At 48.4% G+C, this 14763-nt stretch overlaps 2 protein-coding genes across 2 annotated transcripts in view; both read left to right on the top strand.

Moving 5' to 3' along the window:
• LOC130399501 (MAGUK p55 subfamily member 2-like) overlaps positions 1-1384 on the top strand; it is a 13854-nt gene extending 12470 nt beyond the window's left edge. The window contains exons 14-15 of the mRNA XM_056604990.1: positions 212-340; positions 821-1384. Coding sequence (XP_056460965.1) covers positions 212-340; positions 821-997 — 306 coding nt within the window. The 3' untranslated portion in view covers positions 998-1384. The remainder of the gene's footprint in view (positions 1-211; positions 341-820) is intronic.
• Positions 1385-3978: 2594 nt separating this feature from the next.
• Positions 3979-13354, top strand: LOC130403288 (all-trans-retinol 13,14-reductase-like). The gene is made up of 13 exons (XM_056607579.1): positions 3979-4229; positions 4862-5130; positions 5578-5760; positions 6804-6942; positions 7375-7477; positions 7936-8131; positions 8728-8925; positions 9235-9354; positions 9782-9920; positions 11076-11185; positions 11941-12107; positions 12354-12513; positions 12930-13354. Exons 2-13 carry the CDS (start codon positions 4956-4958, stop codon positions 13076-13078), a joined length of 1839 nt encoding a protein of 612 aa, XP_056463554.1. The 5' UTR covers positions 3979-4229; positions 4862-4955; the 3' UTR covers positions 13079-13354.
• Positions 13355-14763: the final 1409 nt, after the last annotated feature.

The raw sequence follows: 14763 nt of genomic DNA, 5'->3' as shown, positions 1-14763 counted from the left end.
TGGCACTCCCTCTCGTGGGCTATTGCTATGTGGTCAGCAAGCTGTGTCATTTTATAGTGTGTCTGTGTGTGTGTCTGTGTGTGTGTCTGTGTGTGTGTGTGCGTGTCTGTGTGTGTGTGTGTGTGTGTGTGTGTGTGTGTGTGTGTGTGTGTGTGTCTGTGTGTGTGTGTGTGTGTGTGTGTGTGTGTGTGTGTGTGTGTGTGTGTCCCAGTCTCTGAAGGTTCTGCGTACCTCTGAGTTCCTGCCCTACGTGGTGTTTCTCAAGGCTCCAGAGTTCCAGGTCCTCAAGGCCTTGAACCACTCTGCTGTGGACGCTGGGGTTGTCACGGAGACACTGACGGTATGACGCGCTCAAACACACACACACAAGTACACATGTTGGTTTATAATCCAATGAAAATAAGAATCTTTGGGGAGCCACCCATGTTGGCCACCATGTTGCTTCGCCATTTTTTTTTTACAGTAGTCAAGAAGTGACAAACAGCTCTTGAGAGGACACGTTTTAATATTTTTTATCGAAATCGCACTTGTTAGCTCTGAACTATAGTTTTACAGACATTTAAAAAAATACAAATTATAAATCTATCAAGGAACCTTCTCACTTGACAATTGGCTACTTCAATGCTGGCCTGAACAGGCCACCGTAGCACCTCCTACATCATGGGAGAGGGAGAGATGAGGGTTGGGTGTATTTAGCTGGTTGCAATCTGCAACTTTAACACTAGGTGGCACTAAACACTACACATTTCAACTTTAAGATTAAAAAAAATCTGATATCCTTGAAACCCCCCCATGCGACCACCCTGGACCGACCAATCAGGACGCAGAGCTGCAGCGGACGTGTGACGAGAGCGCGCGGCTGGAGGCGGCGTTCGGCCACTACTGGGACCTGACGCTGGTCAACGACAACCTGGACGAGACGTACCGCACGCTGAAGGCCGCGCTGGACACCGTCTCCAAGAACCCCCAGTGGGTGCCCGTCACCTGGGTGTTCTAGCCCCCAGCCAGGGGTGTGTGGGGTGTGTGTGTGTGTGTGGGGGGGAACAATGCCCCAGGCAACTGAACTCAGAGTTCAAACAATTACAACTTTGTCCCCTCACCCCCTCCCCAGTCAACGCTGACCTCTTGAACAGCGCCCAATCACATAAAACCTTTTTGTGACATTCTAAACCAGAAACATACCCCAACCCAACAGAATCTACCACAATATTACAATCCTCCAAACATGGAGAAAACAACTAACTGCCAGTGTCCCCCGAATTTCCCTCCCAGTTTTCGCTATAACATAAAGTTCCTTGTCGCTACATCTTCGGCAACGCCCCAGCTAGCATGCAGCGCGCGTGGCTCAAAGCTCATCACGTGTTCACGCCTTTAAAAACCGTGGCATCGCTCTTGGCTCCACCGCGGCCTCGCAGTGATCAGCGTGGCCTGAGTGGGCCTCATGATGAGCTCATTCAAAAGGCTCACATGCTTCACAAGCCGCTGTGTGTGTGTGTGTGTGGGGGGGGGGGGGTAAGGGGGGTCCTTGTCCTGGAACCTGTAATTTCCACCGCTGAAGATCCGCTTCTACCGCAGATTTAGCGGAGTACAGTAAGGCGGAGAAGCAGGGGTAGGCAGAGGTCATTACCAGACAGAAGAGAGAGAATGGGTGACGACTAAGAGAACACTTGATATAGAAGATGAGTTCTACCATGTGGCAAGTGGCTATGGATCATATCTGACTAAAATACACATAATAGTCCAGTCTGGAACAAGTTCACATGTCAATTGATCAAGGTTCAAATTGATGTGGTTGTAATTTATTGTTGGTTGATAAGTTGGGATGGTGAGGGAAGTCTAGGGAGACGAGAGAGGGAACGAAGCTGTCGTAAACCACGAGGGAAAGCGCAGAATGTCATTATCCCGACCCAGTGTATGTGTGTGTGTGCATCTGTGTGTGTGAGTGTGTGTGTGTGTCTGCGCGTGTGTATTTGTATTCACATTCTGTCTGTGCCAAAACCAGTGAGTGGCATCAGCAGCTCCCACGCTTGCTGTCTGTAAACGTGATCAGAAGCTAAGCTAACAGGGCTACGCGTCAACTCATGCGTCATGCTGTGAAACTCATGTCGTGACTTGAAACACTCATGTGCCAAATGTACTTTCATTGGATGTATCTCTGAGTCATTTCGGGTAGGGAAACCTATCTATTACATTTATATTCTGTGTTTCCACTGCCATATGCATATGATTCATTTTATGTACTTGCATGATTCATGCAATTTCTTGGATGTCTCTTTAGGGTGGATGGCACTTATTATGAAGTCGCTTTGGATAAGGCTACTGCTTATGAGCAAACCTTGTGTGAGATGGATTTCACATGACCGTTTGGTATTTCCCTTTGGTGATGACGTCCACTTAATGCAATTACACACCACGATTGTCCACAAGAGAACGCATTGACTTTAACCTCAACCAGTGTTGCACTGTAAATTGGTGCCAGGAAGATATTCTTTATTTTTTAATATATGTTTAGCAAACGAAAGGCCTCTTATGAGGATCTTGGAGGCCAGGGCATCATTTGAAGAAATGTAATTTAGAGCTTATTCTGGTTTAATGCTCTAAAAGTGGAGGATTCAGGGATTACGTTTGACTTCGGTGCCAAAATTACAGATTTTTTTGTTCAGCAGATCCCAGGATTTTCTTGACGCATTTTCTGACAAACACACACACACACACACACATAGACACACACACACACACACACACACACACACACACACACACACACACACACACACACACACACACACACACACACACACACACACACAAACACACACTGGCACAGATAAAAACACACACATCATGAGGGGGTCAACCTGAACTCTTCCCTTTTCGCTGAAAGTTATATTTTGTTACCACATTCTATTTTATAAGGATGGGTTTTTCTGCTTTAGATACTGCACCATTTTTAATGAACATGTCATTTATTTTATATGATTGATATTTTAGTAGAAACCGGTGTCATAACAAATGTTTTTCATGTTTAGCAAGAGAAAATGGGTTTGTAGATAGCATGTCGACCTAATCTGGTCACAATATTTCCATGTTGGATACTTTATAGTCTTGCTCTGTATTTTACTGAAATTAAGCAAACCCTGTTGAAGATATTGTGGGAAATGTATCTTTGTCCTTGGTGCCAAATCTATGAGCATTTGTACTTGTTTTCTTTTGTATGGAATGCTGTAGTCTACACACAAACCTAGAACAAACCAGAGGTTTTTCAGGCAGCTATTGTGGTACAAAAGTTATATGGATAAATGTTTAGTAGTTAACTGCCATGCATATCAGGAAAAACTACTTGTTTACAATTTAAGATGATATTCAAAGACATTTGACCTTGGTTTAGTAAAATATCTCTTTCAAATACACTTGTATGGTCTGACAGGTATATTTATTAAGTGTCATATAATCAAAGCAAGATTATTATGGGCCCATCTGGCACTGCCATTTGTATTTCTGTAAAACTCCCTAATTGCAATAAAACTCATATAAAAAATCATGCAATAAAACAATTGTATATATTCGGGTTGAGAAGCTCAGTGGATTATGCTTGCGATGTAAACTCTGGAACAAGGAGGTCTTCGGACCATTCCATACCAAGGTGGACGACTTAAAGCTGCCATCAGCAATCGTCTCTCGCCCACTTTGCATTTACATTTTGTTTGAGTCTCTCGGATCTTGTGAATTTGGATCAAAAGCAAGGGGCCCTAGCAATGGCCACCAGAGTGTACACACAACAATCTCTCCCTCTTCTACCAGCAGAATGAGCTCCTTTAATACATCGCTGGCTCGCTCCCTACCATAGGGGAGAGGAGAGAGTGAGGTTGGGTGGTGTGGGGGCTTGTGTGCCATGGGGCTGATCCAGAGAGGAGAGGGGGGGGCTGTTTATCTCCAGGCTCTTATCTCCTTCTTCTTCCAGGGCCAGAAGCCGTCTGGCAGAATGTGTGTCAGAGTGCACAACCCCAAATCAGAAGAGGGAATAGCCCACATGGGCAAAGTGCGTATAATCCACAACAGTGACTTCTCCGCCAGACCAGTTTGGTTGCGAGTGTGATCATACTTAATCTGCCACTTGCTGTTTCAAATCCACGGCCACAAGCTGCGGTCGTCCCTGGCCCTGGGTATCCCACTAACGTCAGACAGAGACCATCTTCGAATGCAGCCGCGTCGCGGGAACTAAAACGACAGTAAGACGCTTTAAACGCTTCTTCAATGTGCAGTAGTATTGGCAGTACGTTTTTCTAGGTAGTGTGTGTGCCGGCCGGGGAGACCAATTGGTTCTAGGATCTCACACCCTAATAGACAGTAGCCTCTCTTCTCTGCTAGTCTCATGCCACATGGGTGGAGAATCCATTAACCAGTTGGTGGAATATCTTGACCTCTGAACTTTAGAATCCAATCAGCTGGCTGTATCGCCTCAATGGAGAGCTAATGAATACCATCATTTGTTTGCGACTCCTTTGGGAGTTTTTGGATGGAAGTCAACTGCAAATAGGCTTTTTATAAGCAACCCACCACCTCTGAGGCTGCTCACTTGCCTCTCATCTGCAGCAGACGAAGTGCTTGGGAGACTTGGGAGCATCATAGACACCTCTGTGGATGAGACTAAACTAAATTGCTTGCGTGTTCCGGGGAACATGAACCTAGTATTTGTGGAGCACCATGAGTTTTAGGATGTGTTGCTTCGGTCAGGCCTACAATACCCTCCCGGTGGACCCTCAGCTTGGACACACGTCCTGACCGCTCCACTTCTCTTCTGCGATAACGTCGTTACCTGTTTACTCACTTAACCTGCATCCCTGTTAACCTGCATCCCCAGACGCTATCCTGTGTTTGGCTACTCCGTGTGAGGAAGGCTAGGGCGGTACGGTCGCTCTTGTCACCCCTGGGGGTCTAACCGCGACCGGGGCATCATGTGGTGGGGCACTTGGTGGGTTCTTGGGGCTGTTGGCTCCGCGTTGCTGGCGGCGGCCGTGGTGTATTACCTGACCGCCGGGCGACGCCACAAGGTGTTCGATGAGGACTGCGTGAGACCGCCCGCAGCCCTGATCACCGACACCAAGCAGAGGGACGAGAGGCTAAAGAAAGGTTTGTGTTGTCTTCTGTTATGGGCTTCTTCATGTTCGCCTGTTTGTCTTTCTGATCGTTTGTGAGTGCCCCCATCTATTTGCTGAGTTGTGTGTGTGTGTGTGTGTGTGTGTGTGTGTGTGTGTGTGTGTGTGTGTGTGTGTGTGTGTGTGTGTGTGTGTGTGTGTGTGTGTGTGTGTGTGTTTGCGTGTGTGTGTGTGTGCGTGCATGTGTGTGTGTGTGTGTGCGTGCAGATATGTGTGTGTCCGTGCTTGTATGCGTGTGGGTGTGTGCGTGCATGCGTGACAGTGTGTGTGCATGCGCATGTTTGTGTGTGTGTGAATGTGTGCATGTGTGTGTGTGTGCGTGCATGCGTGTGCGTGCGGCGAGCGCGCGCGCGTGTGTGTGTGTGTGTGTGTGTGCGCCTGTGCATACACATGATATGAACGTACCCCGTGCTTCCCCCAGGCTTCCGGGCGGACCGCGTGCCCCCCGCTCTGGACGCGGTGGTGATCGGCAGCGGGGTGGGGGGGCTCTCCGCCGCCGTCCTGCTGGCCAAGGCGGGGAAGAGGGTGCTGATCCTGGAGCAGCACGACCAGGCCGGGGGCTGCACACACACCTTCCACAACAAGGGCTTCGAGTTCGACGTAGGCAAGTGCCCCGGGATCGCCTCGTTATCGGGACAGAGAGGGGGGGGGGGGGGGGCAGTGTGTGTATGGTAAAGGGAAAGTTGTATTTTCACGTTCTGTTTCTGTAACGGCCAGTTGTTGATTCTGCTTTTTCGCCGACATCATTTGGGGGGTCAAGGGTCACAGCATCCAACGGAGAGGTCACCACTGTGAGACCCCACGTTATAATTGTCAATGATCAAATCAAATAATGTTTGCTTAAAGGACAGAGTTTCCTTGTTTCTCATCAAGGAGAAGAATGCATAAGGGGATCTCTGCCCCCTCGTGCCCGGCATACCCCCTGGCACAAAGGTTAAAGTTAGATAACGCTAGAGTGGCTAGACAGTGCGAGGAATGGGAGACAGAGCTTACACGATGAAGGGGAAACAACATGATTGATTTTTCCATCACACATCATGTGTGGAGCAGAGAAGATCTCAGCAACTCTGAGACTTGTGCCCCGGTATAAGAAGTCCTCGCATTAGACAATGCGTCCGAGTACAACTTGCGAACCTCTTTGAGGGGCGCGGGTTGATTTCTCATCCATTGGATCATTGTATGTTGATCATGTTATGTTTTATTGTTTGTTTATTGTTGTTTTAAGTTCGGAGGACTCTTTATTCTACTCAGTTGGGTCAGGTTTAGACAGTTAGGATTGACGTGGGCCCGGGAATTCCCACCACAGCATCAGGGCGACCGACAAAGAGTTTAGGTTTATGGGATCCGTTCCACACAGTTTCTGAAGACCAGCAGTGTCTAGCGACCTGTTGACCGGTCCTTACATCATCCATCCATCCATAAGTCATACATCCATCATCAGCCCTGCACCCATTCATCCATCATAATGCGCTCATCCATCACCAATGGTTTGTTATCCATCATAAAACCGTCATCCATCCATCATAATGCACCCATCTCTTATCCATCCATGCATCCAACCGACCACCCACCCCCGGCCCACCCCCCCACCCCCCCACCCAGCCTGCCTCCATCCAGCCCCTGTGTGTTTGTTGCCTGTGTGTGCAGGGATCCACTACCTGGGCCAGCTCCATGAGAACAGCCTGCTGCGCGTGGCTCTGGACCAGCTCACCGAGGGCCAGCTGCACTTCTCCCGGCTGGAGGAGCACTTCGACACCGTGATGCTGGGCGAGCCCCACCAGCGGAGGTGAGGGGTCCAGGGTGGGGAGAGGGATAGAGGGCAGAGGATGGGGGGGGTTGGGATTTCATGTTAAACAGAAAACACACCAAAACAAGACCAGGAAACAGTCAGACCATGACATTCATGTTATTGCCTTTTATTGCCGGTAAATCGTTTTTTTGGGTTGAAAACGTTTTTTTCCTCTGGGATTCAGCTGATGTCTTCAGTTGTAAAAAGAGTATTTGCCAAATGTATAATTAGTTATCCATATCCGTGGTTAAGCTTGTGTGGCATCATGAGACAGTGAGAGAGACGGGTAGGTTTACGTGTATACAGTTAGGAAGACGGTACCCACTTCTACGTAGGTTCTAACTAACAAAATCTAACTATTTGTGTGGTGTGGCTAAAGTCACTGGTGGTCACTTTAACATCAACGCTCCTCCACTTGTGTCCCAACAGAGAATACCACATCCATTCAGGGAAGACACAGATGAAGGACTGCTTGAAGAGGCAGTTCCCTGGCGAGGAGAAGGCGATCGATGAGTTCATGAGGCTCATGAAGGTAGCTAGGACAAGGACGAAGCATGCAGACATCGTATTCAAATCAGTCTATTCGTCTTGACACACCTTAATATCCCCAACAAATACCTATTCAATTCAGCTGCCGTTATCTCAGAGTTGTAACACGGGTGTATCTCATAGTCATGTCCTTAATCATGGCCGCTGCCAGGACTATACAGCCATGATCAGCCCGATCAGACCTCTGGGAGAAAGGCATGTAACTGGTTAAGTATCAATAGCATGTATTTAACCTATAGTTCTTGTCATTTATATTTCCTTTACCCTTCAATTTCCCGATAAGCATGGGCCGTATATTCCCATTTGGCCTCATCTTAGAGACATACAAAAACCACAAAACAGCAATAAAACATACATACACACCCATCACGTTAGGTGCTGCAGTTAATCAGGTCTTTCGCACGTGTGTGTGTGTGTGTGTGTGCGTCTGTTTGATTGCAGCTGGCCTCGAAGCGCACGCCGCTCATCGCCATGCTGAAGATGGTTCCCTATTGGCTGGTCAGCTTCCTGGTGCGCACCGGCCTGCTGTACAGGTTGTCCTCCGTGTTCCGCCTGGCGACCACCGGCCACTCTGAGATGATGTCCCGCCTCACGCACAACAAGGACCTGCAGGCGCTGTCCGCCTACCTGTTCTACGGTGCGCACGCACGGGCACACATGCTGCACACACACCGCACACCGCACACAACGCAACACACCAAACAACACACAACACCCCACATCACACACAAGACACACACGTGACACACACACACACACATAGACAACATCAAATGTGCCACACCAAACACAACACACCAAACCCAACACAACACAGACCCACACACACACACCACACAACTCAAAAACACAACACATCAAACATAGCACAAACACACCAAACACCAAACACGAGACAACAACACACACACACACACACCCACACACACCTACGCACGCACACACACACACACACAACACAACACAACACAACCATACCATACCATATCAAACACAACACACCAACTCACACACCAACACAACACACCAACTCACACACCAACACAACACACCAACTCACACACCCACACACACACACACACACACACACACACACACACACACACACACACACACACACACACACACACACACACACACACACACACACACACACACACACACACACACACAGCACATCGCCATTCACCCATCCAGGCCTTTGACCCCCTTGCTGGTCCTCCCCAACCGCAGGGGTCCCCCCGAAGGAGTCCAGCTTCCTCATCAACGCTCTCCTGCTGCACCACTACAAGCGCGGCGCCTACTACCCAGTAGGGGGCGCCAGTGAGTTCGCCTTCCACATGATCCCGCTCATCCAACGGTCGGGTGGCGCCGTGTTGGTCCGAGCATCCGTCCAGCGCGTCCTCCTCGACCAGCGGGGCCGGGCATATGGTGAGCATACGGTGGTCGGCTTGGGAAACGGCCCCTAGTGGCCGGCTCTGGTACTGACATCCACTCAGCTCGTTTGGAGCACTCGTTTCAGCGCCGTTGTGCTCAATTCATTAGACGCATCTATTAATACGCATTGCTCCATATTGGTAAGCAGGATATCGTTTAAAAGTATCTGTTGGGGTAGATAAGGTTGAGATAAGATAAGTGGCTCTTATACGATTCACAAATTGGATCATCAACACTGCGTGTGTGTGTGTGTTTGTGTGTGTGTGTGCGTGTGCGTGTGTGTGTGCGTGTGCGTTGGGCCAGGTGTTACTGTGCTGAAGGGAGGAGAGGAGATTGAGGTGCACGCCCCCGTGGTCATCTCTAATGCCGGCATCTTCAACACCTTCCAGAAGTTCCTGCCCAAGCAGATCCAGGACAAACCCGGTAATGACTCCCAATAACATGTTGATGATGGTGTATTCTCGGGCTAGCCTGCTATGAGATAAACACCGGCCCCTGCACACAGTGTCTTGGATACCACAACTGTAGTCTACACACAGGCCTAGAACAAACCAGAGGCTTTTCAGGCCGCTATTGTGGTACAAAAGTTACATTGCTCAATTTTAAGTAATAAACTTTCATGCAGGAAAAACGACTATTACTATTACAATTTAAGGTGACATTCAAAGACATTTGAATGTCTTTGAATGGTTTGCAAGACATCCTGATGAAATACACCTGTATAATCTGAGAGGGATATTTAAGACTACTAGTAATAAGTAGACAATTCTGTGCGTACAGAATGATAGCCATACAATCATGGAGACTTGTGTTCTGGAGGCTTCATGCATATGGCCGTGTGGTCCCTCAGACATCGAGGCCATCGTGACACGCATGCGCCACGGGATGGGCTCCTTCCTGGTGTTCGTGGGCCTGGACGGAACCAAGGAGGAGCTGGGCCTCGTCTCCACCAACTTCTGGATGTATAAGGACAACGACCTGGACACCCTGTGAGTCCCTTCGTCCTTCTCCAACCCCTCACAGACCCTCAGGAAATGTTTTGGGTCACTCAATCTGTAACTTGTTTAAAACAAATACACTTTCCATGTATCTTGCTGTAATCTCTTTGAGACAGCACAAAGGGAAGGGGTAAGAGAAGAAGGGGGCTAATAAAAACCACTTTCAAATAACCAGGGGGGGAAATGTGGCTCACGAGGTAGTGCGGGTTGGCATGGTAACCGGAAGGTTGCTAGTTCGATCTCCAGCTCTCGAGGTCTCCCCGAGCAAGACGCCTCACCCTAACTGCTCCCGACCTGCTGGCTGTCGCCCTGCGTGGTTGACACATCGTCGTTGGTGTGTGAATGTGTGCGTGAACGGGTGAATTTTAGGCAATACTGCAAAGCACTTTGAGTGGCCACTGGTTAGATGACTGCTTTTATAAATGCAGTCCATTTAGCATTTACAAGGGGAGAGGGGTCTTAGAAAGTGTGCTGTGTGGTGGGCTCTATCTCCCACTGATTCCAGATCAACTCTGTGCATGACAAACAGATAGAGCTCGGTTGTAGTCGCACAGCGTTCAGTGAGCCGGTTCGTAGCCGCTGGAGGGCCTGCCGCGGTCATGTGTGGAAGAGGAGAGGGAGCAGAGCGAAAGCGATTTGAAAATGCAAGCACAAGACCGGCAGACATCACAGCCTACGCTCGAATAGAAGATAATGGAAAAGTAGCAAAACCCAGTGTTAAACTTAGACCTAAAAACTGTGCCTATTTTTTAATTGAAGGAGTTTGCTTCATAGCTAATGACTATGATGGTCTGCATTTATACAGCGCTTTGCTAACCGGTGGCCACTCAAAACGCGTTTACAATATCGCCTGACATTCACCCATTCATGAATACACACATTCACACACCGATGGGAGGAGGACGAGCCGGCGATTGAACTTGAAACCTTCCTGCCGGTCTATCTCTTGACTCATAAGCAGCCCCAACGGCCGTGTAATAATGTGTGTGTGTGTGTGTGTGTGTGTGTGTGTGTGTGTGTGTGTGTGTGTGTGTGTGTGTGTGTGTGTGTGTGTGTCTGTGTGTGTGTGTGTGTGTGTGTGTGTGTGTGTGTGTGTGTGTGTGTGTGTGTGTGTGTGTGTGTGTGTGTGTGTGTGTTTGTGTGTAGAATGGATCGTTATTCGTCCCTCAGCAAAGACGAGGTGTTGGGCAACATTCCAATGATGTTCATTACGAGCCCTTCATCCAAAGATCCTACCAGCAATGTGAAGCAACCAGGTACACACACACACACACACACACACACACACATACACACACACACACACACACACACACACACACACACACACACACACACACACACACACACACACACACACACACACACACACACACACACACACACACACACACACACACATACAGATCAATGCCTTTAACAATGAAGTTTACCATCAGAAAATAGGAGCTGTGGCTTTGAGAAAGATGCATTTTATTGTATAAAGGGTATTTTATTGTAGCGTGTTCTATGTATAATAAGGCTACACGTCATAATGTGTAACTGATTCAGAGAACATGACTCCTAGTCTCTATTGAGGCTTGTGTCCCTTTAGATGCGACCCATTTCAGACCGTTTTGCTCCAGGGCACACGTTAAACTGCAAATTGAAATGTCATGCAAATATTTATCTGTCCTCAGGGTCGGGGGGGATCAGAGCACATGATAATTGATTGTCAATGACATTCATGGCCCTGGGTTCAATCTCTACCATCCCAAGTCACACCGCCCTCCCCCTTAGGGAAGATGTCCCCCATGTGCTCCACACTGACCCCTAGCTGTTGTGTCGCGCAATGCAAGTGTCTGCTTAGGAATTCAATGAGGCTCATGTCTCTCCCTATCCGTGTGTGTGTGTGTGTGTGTGTGTGTGTGTGTGTGTGTGTGTGTGTGTGTGTGTGTGTGTGTGTGTGTGTGTGTGTGTGTGTGTGTGTGTGTGTGTGTGTGTGTGTGTGTGTGTGTGTGTGGTGGGCCAGGCAAGTCGTGCATGACCCTGCTGACCATGGCGCGCTACGAGTGGTTCGAGGAGTGGGAGGGGACCCGGCTGGGCAAGAGGGGGCAGGACTACCTGGACCTGAAGAACGGCATGGCCCAGGAGCTGCTGGGCTGGGCGCTCACCGTCTTCCCCCAGCTCAAGGACAAGGTGTGTGTGTGTGTGTGTGTGTGTGTGTGTGTGTGTGTGTGTGTGTGTGTGTGTGTGTGTGTGTGTGTGTGTGTGAAGCCATTACTAAATCATCCATGCTGTGTGTGTGTGTGTGTGTGTGTGTGTCTGTGTGTGTGTGTGTGTGTGTGTGTGTGTGTGTGTGTGTGTGTGCGTGTGTGTGTGTGTGTGTGTGTGTCTGTGTGTGTGTGTGTGTGCGTGTGTGTGTGCGCGCGTGCGTGCGTGCAGGTGGTGATGATTGACGCGGCCACGCCTCTGACCAACGTGCACTACCTGGGCGCCATGCGGGGGGAGATGTACGGCGCGGAGCACGACCTGCAGCGCTTCAGCCCGGAGACGGTTGCTAGGACACGGCCCCAGACCCCGGTGGAGGGGCTCTACCTGACAGGTGAGGGGGGGGCCCTCCTGTGGGGGCAGAGCACTGCGGCGAAACGCCTCTGAACCAATGAAATAGTCCGGGGTTTGCAGGCATTGTTTTCTTTTTATCTTGCAAGTGAAGATTTAAACATGAATTTACAGAGTTGCTCTGTGTATGTGTGTGTGTGTGTGTGTGTGTGTGTGTGTGTGTGTGTGTGTGTGTGTGTGTGTGTGTGTGTGTGTGTGTGTGTGTGTGTGTGTGCGTGTGCGTAAGCGTTTGCGCGTATGTGTGCATCTCTGTCTGTCTGTGTGTGTGTGTGTGTGTGTGTGTGTGTGTGTGTGTGTGTGTGTGTGTGTGTGTGTGTGTGTGTGTGTCTGTGTGTGTGTGTGTGTGTCTGTGTGTGTGTGTGTGTCTGTGTGTGTGTGTGTGTGTGTGCGTGCGTGCAGGTCAAGACGTGTTCTGTAACGGCATGGCGGGGGCTCTCCACGGGGGGCTACTCTGTGCGTCGGCCGTCCTCAACCAGACGCTCTACATCGACCTGTTGGCCCTGAAGACACGCCTCAAATACAAAAGCCGCCATCGCAAGAAGTGCTAGCACTGATGCTAGCTCATCAGTGATGTGCTAGCATCCTCAGTGATGCTCAATCACTGCTAGTTCCGTGCTAGCCCTCAATCGAACCGACAGGAAGTCTGAGAAGGATGACAGGAAGTCAAGGGTTTGGCTATCTGTACTGGGCCGTGGTTAGAAGCTTTAATGAAAGTAACGTAGAGTCAAGGTTTACTCAGAATGTAACTATTTCCACTGCAGCCAAAGCAGTGATTCTAAATAGTTCTGATGAAGGTGAAAGGATGTGTTGATGGTGTTTTTTCCTTACTGAAAATAAATGAATAAATTAATTCTCATTGTTGTGTTTGTCTTTTGGACCACTTACTGGCCTTTTTTCTTCTGTTAAGGGGATTAATCTATATTATTGTAATTGGAATGAATAATTGACAATACCTAAAGGTAGTATTCCACAATTATTCATCATATTCCATCAGCTGAATAAATAACAGAATCAAAGCCAATTCCATTGCATTAGAACCAGATGATCTATTGGTTTATTTAGATTGATGAACTTGTTGGCAAAACAGTCCCCTCTGAATCTCTGAAAAAGGGGGGGTCATTTAAATATTTTGGGAAAAAGGATATATACATATGTCACCTTCTGTATGTGTTTATGTATGCATGACTCCCAGCGCGATCACTTTCAGCTTACTACTTACTTCTTACTATGTTATTAGATGCATCGATTTATTAACTATCCATCAACCTCTCTCTCTCTCTCTCCTTTTTCTCTCTCTCTCTCTCTCTCTCTCTCTCTCTCTCTCTCTCTCTCTCTCTCTCTCTCTCTCTCTCTCTCACACTATCTTTCTATCTGTCTATCTATCTGTCTATCTATCTATCTATTTATCTATCTATATACCTGTATCCATCCATCCCCTTCTCTCTCTCTCTCTCTCTCTCTCTCTCTCTCTCTATATCTCTCACTCTCTCTCTCTCTCTCTCTCTCTCTCTCTCTCTCTCTCTCTCTCTCTCTCTCTCTCTCTCTCTCTCTCTCTCTCTCTCTCTCTCTCTCTCTATCTATATACCTGTATCCATCCATCCCCTTCTATCTCTCTCTCTCTCGCTCTCTCTCCCCCCGTCGTTCGTCTGTCCGTCGGTCCATCTATCGGTCTGTTCTATCTCTCAATCTAAAAACAATGTTTAAAAGAAACACAGATAGCAACAGAGCCGTCTTTCAGCGGGAGGAAATGGTGGCCTGACCAGCTGTCTCTGTCATCATGAAGACCTCCAACAGTGGATTAACCGCCCGTCGTCACACAGAGACACGTCTTTTGGGTCACTCTAAATCATTATGTGCAGCTACTCTGAACCAAACCATGACTGTAGATAAGACCAAGAGGTTTTATTACGAGGGCCGCTATGTGCTCTGTGGAAGATTGTGACTCACACACTGACAGGACAGCAAGAAGATTCCTTACACGTGTTAAACTAACTTATAAACCACAATAAACCACATTCTGATTCGTCGGATGTACACAGTGAACGCTATGCCACAACTATGCCACTTAAGGTCCCAGAGGACCTTAAAGGTATTTTATCCTCTGCACCAACTTGGCAACTTGGTATTTTTTTTTTGTGTCCTGGAACCCCATATGCAGATGAAGGGACCAAGTGGGGTCCCGGGCCCCAGGAACCACTGCTCTGGTGATGAAGAAAGAAGAAGAAAACAGTAG

Source organism: Gadus chalcogrammus, chromosome 2 (assembly GCF_026213295.1).
Source record: "Gadus chalcogrammus isolate NIFS_2021 chromosome 2, NIFS_Gcha_1.0, whole genome shotgun sequence".
NCBI classification, from domain to species: domain Eukaryota; kingdom Metazoa; phylum Chordata; class Actinopteri; order Gadiformes; family Gadidae; genus Gadus; species Gadus chalcogrammus.
The sequence above is the reverse complement of the archived record's forward strand: the minus strand, read 5'-3'. Positions and strand labels throughout refer to the sequence as shown.